The 14,729-nt window shown below is 36.2% G+C and overlaps 1 protein-coding gene across 4 annotated transcripts in view; it reads left to right on the forward strand.

The window, feature by feature from the left end:
* SPOCK3 (SPARC (osteonectin), cwcv and kazal like domains proteoglycan 3) overlaps positions 1-14,729 on the forward strand; it is a gene marked incomplete at both ends in the record, with an annotated part of 194,012 nt that overhangs the window by 107,565 nt on the left and 71,718 nt on the right. For 3 of the 4 annotated variants that reach the window (XM_084285422.1, XM_084285423.1, XM_084285425.1), the window contains one exon: positions 11,639-11,765. The exons of the other annotated variant lie outside the window; for it this stretch is intronic. In XM_084285422.1, the coding sequence (XP_084141548.1) occupies positions 11,639-11,765 (127 nt within the window). The remainder of the gene's footprint in view (positions 1-11,638; positions 11,766-14,729) is intronic. 4 annotated transcript variants of the gene reach the window in all.

The raw sequence follows: 14,729 nt of genomic DNA on the forward strand, positions 1-14,729 counted from the left end.
TATCTTCAGTGACAAGTGTCCTGGGCCATATCAGAATGCATTTGACTTCATCCTGTGTTGCAAATGAATCTGGATTTAATGAAATAGGACTTTTATAAACTGGTAGGGCTGATGTTATAAAACCAGGAATGGCAAATACACTTGTCTAAGAGATGAAATAGAAATTCTCAGAGAAGGCTAAATATTCTTTCCTTAGGAGTTTACCTCTGTTCTGTGTTTACCTTTTTATTTACCAGCTACCCTATCAGAATAATGTATAGCACCCAACACTTAGTATTCTGCCTTATCTTTCTAAAAATCTGAATTTTACTATGGTCTTTTTAATTAAGAAGCTTATAGATTTTTCCTTAGTCCGAGACTTGAAAATAAAGCAGATCTGAGAACTTCCTGCTGTCAGTTGGCAGTTTCAAATATTACCTGCTCTGGTTATGAAATCTTATTTTAAAGTTTAAGTTAGCAATGCGATTAGTGTTTTAAGATGTAATATATGATAAAAGCACATCAATATTTGTAACTATTTTAAAGCTAGTGGAGAGCTTTTCAATCTACTAATCTTTGTTGTATATGAGAAAAAAATTGAAACTTTGTTTTAATATCAATTCTATAAAAATTGGTGAAGATTGATAGAAATATATTCTTAAATTCTAATATAGTTACTGATTTTGAATATATAGTTTGTGTTAAGTGTACATAAACTGCTGAAAAAAAAGGAATCTTAAATTATGTGGAAGAACTTGTACAAATTTTACCTCTATTTGTCACTACTTAAATGTAAAGCTGGCTCTTGCAGTTGTATTGCGTATTCTGAGTTGTCATATAGAAGAGGACAAAGATTCTGAAACATCTGCCTTAAGATAACAATATTGAGTGAACAAAATCCAAAGAAGTTATCTTGGAACAACAACAACAAAAACTTTCTGGGAGAAGGAAAAAAATCACTGTATTTGACCTATAATAAAACCAAGAATATATTACAGCTGCAAAGTGGTGTTAAAGTCTTTGGAGGAAAATGTATTAAAAAAAAATAATAATCCATAAAATCCAAAAATCGTATATCCTGGATTTTTAGAGAGTGTCACTTGTCCTCAGATTTGAACAGATTGTGCAGGACTAGTTAGTGGGACTTTGGTATGGTATCGTGCTGAAATCAATCACCTAGAAGTCAAATGAAATGCAGGTGGCATACCTGTATGGCAACACTTGACAAGCTGAGTAATCCATTTAGATTTAACACGCATGAGTTCATATCTGTTTTGTTTTGTTTTACTATCAGCTTTACAAATGGTCTAGTTTACCAACACCTTTATTCTTAATAGAGCATTAACTATAACTTTCAGTACTTTGTTTCTGCTTCCATTTTAAATAAAGTGTAATTGCTGAAGTATCATTAAGAACCTTTATAAAATCTATAGCTGTAAAATGGCCTCTGTAGCAGTTGTCTGGATTTCTTTTCAGTATGTCTAGCATTAGTCAGCTTTCACTCCCTTTGATGTTGAGAATGTAATCTCAGTAGACAAAAACTGCAAAATGTTCTGTCTTACTAATGTTTAAAGTGGCACTGGTCTCCTGAATAAAATTTATTTTTCCAAAAGTTCAGAAGCTAAGGAGATCTTCAGCTTGTTTCCATGTTCTTAACTTTTAAAAAAATGATCAGATCATTTGATCAAATATTATCATATTATCAACAATTTATCATATATAAGTATATAATAGTTTGTTGTTTTTTATTTTTTGAGTTGCATTGGAATTGCATCTTCTGGAATTGCATTGCCTTAGGATTTATGCTATGTCACTGCTGGGAAGTATTGTGTGTTCCAGAAGGTTGCAAATGCTTTTCCTGAAAATGTAGCATCATCTTGAAATTATTTTAGCATTCATATATGAATATGAGAATGCCTTCCATTAAATAACAGATTAGTTTACTAGGAGGAATGAATCTTTATTTAAAAAACAAGATGAATGGATAAGTTTTTTAAAGAAAATGAACAGGTACATAAAAAAGTAAGAATTTAAATTTTAAAGCTGCACATTATTTAAACTCGGGTCACATCAGTCACTTTGTAGAAGTGATGTTTCTTTAGTTATCTTTATTTACTATTCAGGAATAAAAAAGGCATGTTCTTCTGAAACTGATTATTAGCTCAGTATTTTCTACCAACAAGCCTACCAGAAGAGTTGAATATATAGTTTTTAAGTATGCAGACAAACTTTTTAAGTACTTAAAGAAACAAAAGTTTTCAGCTGCCTGTTGGCACTAGAATTCAAGTGATTGACACAGGAGGCATATATGATGATGATAATAGAGAAAATGGAACTCCTTTCAAATATTAATGTGATTATTATAGACGTTTCTTCCTTCTTTCCTATATTCATTTTCAAGCAGACACTGTGAGTGATCCATGTGAGGGAGGAAAGAGTTGGGAACACAGGCAGCTGGAGTGAAACTTGCACTTAGAAGGCAATGAGGAAGACAGATTGCATGAGAATCACTGTCTGTAGGGTTCTGGATGTTAGGAGTGGAATATGAATTTACTTCGGTAGTGGTAAAAGAACAGTTTATGGTAGTCAGTGTTCTGGGCCTGTACAGAAATTAGCTATTTCTACTTAAAAAATTATGTTGTTCTGTTCAACATAAAATAAGTAGATTTGGAAGGAGTGGCCATTCAAATGGTAGTATTAATTAAAAAATATATATTTTTTATTTGGGCTCTAGAAGTGTTTATTAGTTATTTGATCCTGTTATGTTTATAATTTTTCTTCACTCATTTATGAATTAGGCATTAAGATGCTCATGAGAACTGTATCTGTAATTGGATTATCAAATGCATTTTGCTTTGCATAGTGGATATGCAGAAAACCATGATCATAATAAACTTACTTAATGTACTAGGGTCTGTTTATGTTTTGTACAGTTTCTGAAAACATAACTCCTTGAACACTTCTAGTAGTGGTTGTTCCTACTATCATGTGAATCATTAAAAAGTCCTCCTTTTGGGCTTAGCTTTGCTCTATCATATTGTGATGTATTTTGTGAAAAATTATTATTTGCTGCGGTAATTCTTGTCTACCAAACCTAGAAGACTTGCCATGATTACTAAACCAGGTATCAACCTAGATCATTGTATAGATTTTGGTTTTGCTCTGCAATAAGCTAACAATTTATCATAGAATCATAGAATGGACTGGGTTGAAAAGGACCTTAAAGATCATCTAGTTTCAACCCCCCCACCCGCTCTGGGAAGGATTGCCAACCTCTAGAGCAGGCTGCCCAGAGCCACATCCAGCCTGAATAAGGAAATGTTGTAAGAAAAATGGAGAAGGCCATCTCCCTAAGATATCAGAAATAAAGAAAAAAAAAATGCCTCTAACTGTGTGGGTATTGCAGGATCATCCTGGCAGCCATTATCTGGAGCAGCTTGCTCATATCCATGTCCTTGTTGTGCTGGGGGCCCCAGAACTGAATCAGTGCTACACATGGGGTCTCATGACAACAGAGAAGATGGGAAGAATCACCTCCCTCGACCTGCTGGCCACACTGCTTTTAATGATGTCATCTTGGAAATCAGCTGATCTGCTGACATGATTTTTTGGTCTCCTTATGTTGTATTTTTCTGCTAAGTAATGATCTGTGATAAGATTTCTCTGTCTGGCCTCTAGATGGCAGAGTGATTTGAGTATGCTGGAAATTCATGGGCTGCCAAATGGGTATTTGTGTAGAAAATAGCTTCTAGAGAAATTAGAACCCTTACTGTAAAAAAATAAAAGAAAAACCAGATGTTTCCTACAGTTTCATAGAAAAAAAAGTTAATAGTCTTCCATCAATGACTAGTTGTTTTGTTCCCGAAAGTTTAGTTTATTTTTTTTGGTTTTGTTTCCATTTTCCAAAGTGTAAGGAGTAGCCTTAAGCAATTTAGAATGGACATTTACAGAGCTATGTAATCATGTTTAAATTGTGTAGTGCAGTATGTTTAAATTGTATGCTCTTTCCAAGCAGGCTTCTCAGGATTAGAAGCTGCTGTAATGTAGTTGTTCTTTGTGCTTTGCTCAGCTATACAGAATCTGCAGCAGTGGGAGTATTAGTGCGACTACTATTTATGACTAGTGTGTGTATAAATATATGTAGTGTATAGTGTGTATATATACATATATATATACATATATCTTCTCGCCGTACATTCAGCGGTGTTCTGCATATACAAGTTACTACATTTAGTAAACAAGGAGAGAACCTTTAAAACCTAAGGAACTGGCTTTCAGGAAGACATTCTCTTTGTAGTTTAAATATGCATCCTGCATATTTTACCACCTGAAATGAGAAATAAGGTTATTGCTTTACATTCTCTTAACTGTGTGTGAAGTCTCTGTTTGGCATCAATACTGTTATTACAGTATTTACAATACTTAAGAGGGAAGTTGAAAGAAATTATGGGTGTAACAAAAAAAAAAAAATCAAAAGAACTGAAAAATACATAAATATACTAGTGATCAACCGATTCATGGTTTAACTGTCCTCTGAGGTGTTGTTGTTTTGTATAGTATAGAAGACCTTGTCACACAGTCATCTTAATCCTTTAACAAGTGTATATTCTGTTACTGTCTCTAGGTAATATTTGAACATCCTTTTTCTGTCTTTGATCTTCAACTAAAAAGAATTTTAATCAGAACTTTTTAAAGACAAGCTACAGCTGGGAGGGAGGACTGACATGTTAGGTTCAGAAGAGCTACCATCTCTTATAGTTTGGAAAGAGTATTTAGAGCCTTCTCTACAGAGGTCATTTTTTCCTTCAGTTTGCAATAAAGTTCTCACAAAGTAGTAGCTATTCTTTAATGCAACATGTACGTATAGCCTACCATCTGGAAATTAGGGGCTTTGGTGAAAAGCTTTGCATGCTTCAGCTTCTGAAATATTCCCCTCTTTCCCCTCAAAAAAAAAAAAAATCCAAAACAAAACAAAAAGCTTCTAAGCTTCTGGTAATTTGCATAGTCACATATAACACATTACTCCTAGAAATGTGTTTACTCCTGTAAACTTTGCCAACACAAAGGAGGTTGGTGTGAGTTCTGCATTCAGTGGTTTATATATTAAAATCCCTTTCACCTCTCAGGTAACTACAGGTAAGTTAAATAATGAGAACTCATTTCTGGGTTGCTGTGCATTCTTTGCTTTTCTGTCCCATTAAAATGCTGTATGACCTAACTTCAGTCAAAGCGAGGTAAACACTCAGAAAATTTCAGTAGTATTACTGCTGAAAAGTTCCAGAAAATTTCAGCAGTATTACTTACAACTGTTTTTTAAAAATATATAGGGCTATTTTTTTTAGGTTTTAGTTTTTTACATGTACGTCTAGAAAAAATACTGGTTTCTTTGCTTTACAAAAGTAGGCAGAATACTACAGAAAATAATGGGGCTATATGACAAAAGGGCAAGAAACAATCTAAAAGTATAAAGTATTTTGTTAATATTATGTGTAGATGAAAGGAGTAAGAATTTGTGTCTTCAAAATATCTGCTTGTTTGCCTTTTCATGTGCAAATTGGTAAATAGCATTTTGATTTTATATGCACAGAAAAAAAAAACACCTCTGAATTCTAAAATAATACTGAGTATGTATGTTTAGTGATCCTGACAAAAATGATAGATCACATGCAATTTTCTGGTCTGACCTCTTGGGTGTACGTGCTGGGGAAAAATAATAGCTGAATTTATATAATCTCACATTCACCTGCTAAATGTTATCCTGGTCCATCAATAAATACAAATATCTTGACAACACTGTTAATTTAAATTGCTAAAAATGTATTTTTCTTTTTTTTTTTTTTTTTTGAGAAACTTTCTTAACCTGTGCTTCGTTCGTCTCAGACTTATTCAACTATTATTAGTTTCTCAAGACATTTTTTTCTTATATTCTATGGAAATAATGTAAAATAATGAAACAAGTGAAAACAACATAGAAACACATACAAGAGCTGGCCATGTGGCCTAGTTTTGGCTGGGATAGAGTTAATTTCTTTCTAGTAGCTGGTATGGTGCTGTGTTTTGGATTTAGTATGAGAATAATGCTGGTAACGTGTTATAGTTGTTGCAGAGCAGTACTTACAGAGAGCCAACAACTTCTGTGATTCTCATGTTGCCCTGCCAGTGAGGAGGATAGGGGGGTGCACAAGGAGCTGGGAGGGGACATGGGACAACTGACCTAGACTGACCAAAGGGATGTCCCATACCACATGGCATCATGCTGAACAATAAATATGGGGGGAGTTGGTCAGGTTGGTGGGGCTGCTGCTCAGGGATTGGTTGGCAGGTGGTACATAATTGCGTTGTGCATCACTTGATTCGTGTTCTGTTGTTGTTGTTGTTATTCTTAATAATATTGTTGTTATTATTTTCCCTTCCTTTTCTGTCCTATTAAACTGTCTTTATCTCAACCCATTAATTTTGCCTTTTTTTTTTTGAATCTCTCCTCTATCCCCCTGATGGGGAGTGAGTGAATGGCTGTGTTGTGCTGAGCTGCCTGCCGGGTTTCTTTTGGTATTTGAAAGGAACATCTCAAAAACGTACTGACAACTGTAGTTTTGTTCCAGGATGCTTTCACGTGAAAAAGAAAATTTGAAAGAAATGTAGTCAACTCTAACAAAACCAAATTAGATTTTGCAATACAAGTGCTTTTTCTAATTATGTTAATCTGACACAGCCTGATTGTGTCCCCCAAAGACCACAGCAAAATATAATCAGACAGTCTCTAAATCAGAATAATTCTAAACTATCTAAGAAATGCAAATATAGTTATCAGAGAAAAAATGCAGGAGTTTTTTGAAACATTAGTTCTTTAGTAAGTCAATTTTGTTTCTGTCAGTCTGCATTTGAAGACCTGTATTTGAGGATTCTCAGATCTAGCTATTAACCATCACGTTCCTTCAAGTGAGTTGGACACTCATGCATTTTATATATCATCAAATAAGTCACGTTTCCAAAGAGTCAGTAGATTGTAGTTGAATTTTCAAGGCATTATATTAAGCATTCTTAAAGTATTTGCAGGCACAATCATAGTGTATACAGAAAGGTAAGTTTATGTATGCAAACAGGTACCTAGGCTACACTAATTGTGCAGATTGTCTATTTATGTTTCCAGACCTGCATTTGCATGTGCAGTCTAAAAGCATATGCACAATTGGGTGAACGCAAATTAATGCAATCACAGGTGTTGCTGGTAAATTAAATCCATAGATTTAATTCTACTATTTGGGTGTCAGCAATGTCAGATAACGTGGAGCTTGTATATTCAGTACTTCATTTACTTTATTACTAGAGAGATCCCAAAACCCTTTTTAGGAAATCAAGAAGTACAAGATTTGTCAGTGAAAGAGGCTAACTTTTATGTGGCTTGATACATTTGCTGTGGCAAAACAGTAATGGACATGAACATTTATACTGGCTGTAATGGAATCAGAAAATTAAACGCCACAGTTTTAGTAACTGCACTGCAAGTTGCAGTGATCTGGGTGTTTTTTTTTTTTTGTTTTGTTTTGTTTTGTTTTTGTTTTCTTATCAAATGGAAAAAAATGAATAGAGGGAAGAAAAAAAGTGAAATTTTACAGTGGAGTAACTTTTTTTTTGTTGTCTGTTTACTAATTATTTTCCTCTTATATGTAGAATGTAAAATGTATTGCTTTATGTGCATATCTTAAGTAAATTGTAACTTAAATTACTTACATTTTCATTAAACTGTCCTTCTGGGTCTTGTTTAATGACATCATGGGCATACAACAATGATTTTAATTCAAGATGATTTATACCGTAATAATAATGGCTTCTTAGTTATTTTCATGCTAATCATTTGTAAGTTCATTGCCTAGTTGGAAAAACAAACAAACAAAAACACAAAACAAAATGCCAATATAATGGCAACATGGAAATAGTCAAGAGAAGCAAATTTGATATAATTAAATAATGGTGAAAGGAAATGTTAGAATATATAAGTTTAAGGTACTATTAATAGATTTTCTGAAGTGCATGTGTGTGAATACCATAACTGGTATTCAAAATGTTTTTTATTGATTTTACTTTTTTCCTGTCATCTCATTGACTGATCCATCAGAAAATAGCTGTTGGTCAGCTATAATTATACAAAATCTTTTTTTCTGCTTTATTGTACTAAACCTTCTGATCATACGTCCATCCAAAGCATTTGTATGACCCAGTACCTCTGGACTGATACCATTATTTATAATTTATTTTTCATTTACCTTCTGAGTTAGGAAAACACAGATACTTTTGTTTTATAGAAAAATCTTATTAGTTATATGGAAACTAAGATCTTAAAAGTGATTTGCTGAAGGTTTCAACAAAGTTCTGTGTAGAATGGAAAATTTGACTCTCTTCACCCTAAATGAGTGGCCTGGGATAGCCTGCATTTAAAAGCCTAATGAAACTGAGGCTGGTTGAGTGAAGGTGATCAGGCTACATTGTTCTTCATACGTCTCCAGTGGTCATCACAGACCTGTGATTTCTTTGTCCTCAGCTTGTTCTAGTGTCCAGTCTTGTGATTCTTCTTTAGACATCATTCTCTTCCCTTCCTTCAGATGATTTTAATAATCCTTTTTTCCTCTGTCTGGATGTGTGCATTCCCTCTCTCATCTTTTCTGAGGTGTATACTTAATTTATGGCATATACAAGGATTAGAATAGTGGGGGCAGATAAGCTAAAAATCTAAATTTCTTCTAGTACCATATATTGATATGTTTTGAGAAACTATAAAAAGTGGCCTCTGTGTATCCCGCAAATCCTGTTTGTAATTTCTAGTTTTTGCTGATATCAGTGGAATTCTTCCTATTGATGTCTGGAACTTTTGCAATTGTTTTATGTGATATTCTAGAGTTACCGTGACTCAGATGAACAGAAGTTCCATCAGGTAGCTTGATAGCTGGGACTGTCTGGTCCTGTTAATAATTTCAGGCTAGTGGGACACTTCTGGGAATCATGAGCTATAGCAGAAACAAGAAGTAAGAGAAAGATGCAGCCATCCAAACACAGTCTCATTAGGCTGTAGATGCTTGGAAAGTTCTCCGTCAAGTGAGAAGAAAAGCAGTAATCAGAGATTTACTTTTTTCAAGTTCATATCTTTTTTTATTACTCCAGACAAGTTCTTCTCAAGCAGTGATTCATGATTAAGTAGCAGAACAGTTCTTGATTTTTAGCTGAACCAAGCCGAAACAGTTGTGCTCCATTAAAGATTTGATTTGAGCTTTTTGAGTGTGAACATTTACTTCTTTGTTGTGTCATGTCATCGCTGTATTCTAAACATAATCATTGATAGATTCTTGGTTAAGATTCGAAGCAGAAAAAAACTTATAAAACTTAACTGGCAGAGGAGCTGGCCAAGCCGCTTTCCATCATTTATCAGCAGTCCTGGCGATCGGGGGAGGTCCCAGTTGACTGGCGGCTAGCAAATGTGATGCCCATCTACAAGAAGGGCCGGAGGGCAGACCCGGGAAACTACAGGCCTGTCAGTTTGACCTCAGTGCCAGGGAAGCTCATGGAGCAGATCCTCCTGAGAGTCATCACGCAGCACTTGCAGGGCAAGCAGGCGATTAGGCCTAGTCAGCATGGGTTTATGAAAGGCAGATCCTGCTTGACGAACCTGATCTCCTTCTATGACAAAGTGACGCGCTGGGTGGATGAGGGAAAGGCTGTGGATGTGGTCTACCTTCACTTCAGCAAGGCTTTTGACACTGTTTCCCACAGCATTCTCCTCAAGAAACTGGCTGCTCGTGGCTTGGACTGGCGCACGCTTCGTTGGGTTAGAAACTGGCTGGATAGCTGGGCCCAAAGAGTCGTGGTGAATGGAGCCAAGTCCAGTTGGAGGCCAGTCACTAGTGGTGTCCCCCAGGGCTCGGTGCTGGGGCTGGTCCTCTTTAATATCTTCATTGATGATCTGGACGAGGGCATTGAGTGCACCCTCAGTAAGTTTGCAGATGACACCAAGTTAGGTGCGTGTGTCGATCTGCTTGAGGGTAGGAAAGCTCTGCAGGAGGATCTGGATAGGCTGCACCGATGGGCTGAGGTCAACTGCATGAAGTTCAACAAGGCCAAGTGCCAGGTCCTGCACCTGGGGCGCAATAACCCCAAGCAGAGCTACAGGCTGGGAGAGGAATGGTTGGAGAGCTGCCAGGCAGAGAAGGACCTGGGAGTGATGGTGGATAGTCGGCTGAATATGAGCCAGCAGTGTGCTCAGGTGGCCAAGAAGGCCAACGGCATCCTGGCTTGTATCAGAAACAGTGTGGCCAGCAGGGCTAGGGAAGTGATCGTCCCCCTGTACTCAGCTCTGGTGAGGTCGCACCTCGAATACTGTGTTCAGTTTTGGGCCCCTCGCTACAAGAAGGACATCGAGGTGCTTGAGTAGGTGCAGAGAAGGGCGACGAAGCTGGTGAGGGGCCTGCAGAACAAGTCCTATGAGGAGCGGCTGAGGGAGCTGGGCTTGTTCAGCCTGGAGAAGAGGAGGCTCAGGGGCGACCTTATCGCTCTCTATAGGTACCTCAAGGGAAGCTGTAGCGAGGTGGGGGTTGGTCTGTTCTCCCATGTGCCTGGTGACAGGACGAGGGGGAATGGGCTTAAGTTGCGCCAGGGGAGTTTTAGGCTGGATGTTAGGAAGAACTTCTTTACCGAAAGGGTTGTTAGACATTGGAACGGGCTGCCCAGGGAAGTGGTGGAGTCACCATCCCTGGAAGTCTTCAAAAGACATTTAGATGTAGAACTTAGGGATATGGTTTAGTGGGGACTGTTAGCGTTAGGTCAGAGGTTGGACTCGATGATCTTGAGGTCTCTTCCAACCTAGATATTCTGTGATTCTGTGATTATCCATTATTGTTCCGTTTCTTATTTATATGGAAGCCATTAATATATAAAGCATGTTGTAGGCTAGCCTATTAATTAGGCAACTCATAAAACAGATCTTTAAGGATGCAGTGATTGTTAAATGCTTTCATAGGTGCAAAAAACAATTGGAAAGATAAATAAAAGTTAATTCAGAGCTAGATGATTCAGAGATAGATAATTAAGGTAGATGCATGCGGGCATACACATTCAGATCAACCCTGTGTTCCATTGGACTGCCTTTATTTACCTTTGAACTTTACCTTTGGTTGTGGAGTCTGAATTTTAAGAAATGTAATCTATTATTCTTTGACAGTGATCAAAGTATAACAGCACTCTGAAGGACCAGCTGTTTCTATTCAAGTATTTATGATATAATTTATATTATATATTTTATGATGCTTAAATGTTGTCTCTTTAAACATGAATATTAATAATAACTCCGTTCATACTACTTCATAAGAACATGAATGAGCAAATACCACACAAGTCAGACATCTTTCACTGATCAATAAATGTAACAGTCACCAAAGCAACATCTTAATCATCTTTTCAACAAAGATGTCTTAAAAATTGAAGTAACTTGCAGGTGTATCAAACATATGATATGATAGTGAGTGAGCATAGACTGACAGTGCTTTACTTAATATAAAATTTAATGGCTGAAATTATGTATGGCTTACTGTTTGTAAAGGCACATTAAATACCCTGAATATGTTCTATTTTTACTACTGCTTATCAGAATTACATACTTTTTGTTTACTTACAGTATGAAAGAGGCTGGTTTAGGCCATAAACAGTGGAGGGGTGGTCCCATTTCATCAAACTGCAAGCAGTGTCCAGTAGTTTATACCAATCCTGTTTGTGGATCAGATGGTCACACATATTCTTCTCAGGTAAGAATTAAATAAAGAACTGAATTATTCTTTTGTTTTTCACTTGAATTTCAGCTCTTGGGAAATAAAATCCTCTGTTGTTACACAAATCAACTTTTATTTCTTTTGACTAAAATATGTTCCAGACTGCAACCTACAGCCACAGTAGTGTATCTTAAGACTAAAAGGTGAAGTGGTAGCAAATGCCAAGCAACATGAAACAATAGTACCTGAAAAACCATGGTGCTACTGTGCAGCAGAGCTCCAGATATCAATGCAGGTTTTTGAATAGGAAGCAGAGTGTTGGTGTCCCCAGTCTGTGGTCAGGAAAACATGAAATTCCTGTTGACCACTGAGGGGATGCTTCACATTCCAAGAACTTAGGCATAGATGTAAAATGTCCAGATAAAAAATGTAATAACATAAATAATTGTTGTGTATCTTTACTTCTTGCAACAGCATTTTGCGTATTTTAAGACCATAATCAAATCTTCCTTCTATATTCCTCAACCCTCCTTTCTTTTCTGTCATACTTATTTAGAGATAGAATAATAATTCAAAAACAGTACTGTCAGTTTACCCAGTCTTTTGTAGAGAAAAGATTTTGGTTACACTGAAGTCCAAAACCCATGAGCCTGCATTAGTACAGTACTCAGCTCAGACTTGGGACTAAGAGGTGGAGAGACAGACTGTAATGCTGAAAACACTTGTTTTGTTTAGCATCATCTCTTAAAACTTTGAGTAGAACAAATAAATAAATAAATAAAAATAGAATGAAACTACTGTTTCCTCAACTTTGACAATTCTTACGCTTTTATCCTTTTCATGTTAGAAAATATTTTTCTTAAAAAAAAAAAAAATGCAACAGTTAAGGAAGTGTGCAAGGAAGTGTCTGAAGGAAGGAACAAATAAATTATTTGTAACCTCTCTCTGACCAACATGTTGGGGTAGAAGCAGTTCCCTCTCATAAAAAAAGAATCATAGGGAGAAGTGAAATGGGTGGAAAGGTAAAGGAGTGTTTTCTCTCAAATTAAGCTCAAACTATAACACTGCAAAATGGGGAAGAAAAAAAAAAAAAAGAAACCCACGAATACATGCCAAGACAAGCCTGGGTGCTTCTACTTCTTTTAATTGAAGACTGATTGAAGATTGAACTTCTAATTGCACTGGGGAGGGAAGGGGGGAAGAGAGAAAGCTGGTAGCTCTGTATTTGCACAGAGATTGTTTCTATAGCTGTGAAGCAATTTTTCATTCATTTTTAGAATCAATCTGTTGTCCATAATGAATTATTCCGATTTATGCAATATTGGTAAACCATATGTGGTTGGATTCTGATATACTAGCAGAAACTCTCAGAATTGATTCACATTTTGTGGAAATGTGGGAATAATTGATCAGAAATAGATGATCCATTTAGAATCAAATGACTTCAGTCACCATAGTCCTATAGTGGCTTATGGCTGCTCTGGGTCTGGTCTGAAGCAAATGTTCAGAAGTCTGTAAATAATGATGAGATGCAGGTATTTTTACATCAGTTCACGTGTGCTGCTCAAACAGGATGATGAGAAATGAGTGCAATGAATAGATACACTCTGCTTCCTTTCCAGTGCATTATTAGAGCTACAATCGGTACAGTAGTACATATTATTCAACCTCTATACCTGTTGCATGAACATAATGCAGAGGTAATTGCAGCACAGCAGAGCGCATTTGCAGAGCTTTTCCATTTTTGTCTTTCACTACCTTGTAATGGTAAATGTAAGTTTAAATGTAAGTTTATGGTAGCAAAATGCTTAAAAAGAAAAAAAAAGTTAATGACAACAGAAGATCTGCACTACTATAAATATATATATATTTTTTTTTTTTCAGTGGTGTTATGATTTAAAATTCCATGCTGCATTTGCATCAAAATAAAGGTCCTTGCAAGGTTATTTCAAGAGCAGTCATTTTTAAAATTGACATAAATATGAATGTTTGTGTTCCTTTACTCCAGGCAAAGTTTAGTTTCATTGTGGCATGAAGCTCCAGTAGCAGTTTATATAGCAATTTTCTTTTATTTAGAATGCATTTGTCAATGACTATGGCAAAGTATACAGTACATTTTCTGAAAAGAAGTCAGTAAATTGTAATAGTGCCTTGGAACACAGCTAGGTGGCTGGCAGTTTTCTGATGCTGATGGACACTTCTTTAGGAGTACAGACCTCCCTTTTCAGGCCAAGTGCATGCAGGTGTTTATTTAATTATATAACTATAGATACATGTATTTCATACTTTTTTTTTGTTTTGTTTTGGAAAAAACAAACACACACACACACACAGAAATTTATAATGGTACATAGTAGAAAGAATTTTACATTGTAGAAAGTCTAACTTCTAAGCTGAGCTTATCCAAGATCAGGTAAGGTTGTTTTCCATTGATTTTTAGCAGTCCAGGTTAAAATTTACTGTGCTTTCAGCCCACTGTTATTCACATACAGTCAGCGTAAAGGCAAGTAGCAAGTATTATTAGCAGTACAAGAATATTGAAATAAAAAAAATTACTTGCTGAAATGTTGAGTACTCAAAGTGAACGTTAATTGTTATGTAAGAAGAAATTCACTGTAAAGGGAGATCCTGCAGTTTCCTTAACAGGGTGGCATCATACACCTTTCAGTTAGTAGCCCTTAAATAATACTGCACGTGTTTTACATTTCATAGTCCAGTTTTACCTTCTGTATTTCTCTAAACTTTGGCATTTGAAAGTGCATTATTCATTTTAACTCCAGGAATTTTCAAACAGTGCTGTAGCTACCCCTGTGTATTTGGGGCTTTGTTACCTGCATAAATTTGGCATGGGGATCCATACTCCATGGGAAATAGGGTCACCACTGCCAGAATAACTCACGCAGCCTGTTTCTGGCTTCATCCTTCCAGGAATAAAAAGGATTTGGAGTGCAGATGGGGTGCAAAACACCTCAGATGGAGTGTTTTGTGGTAGCAGCCTAC

Source organism: Netta rufina (assembly GCF_964035555.1).
Source record: "Netta rufina genome assembly, chromosome: 4".
NCBI classification, from domain to species: domain Eukaryota; kingdom Metazoa; phylum Chordata; class Aves; order Anseriformes; family Anatidae; genus Netta; species Netta rufina.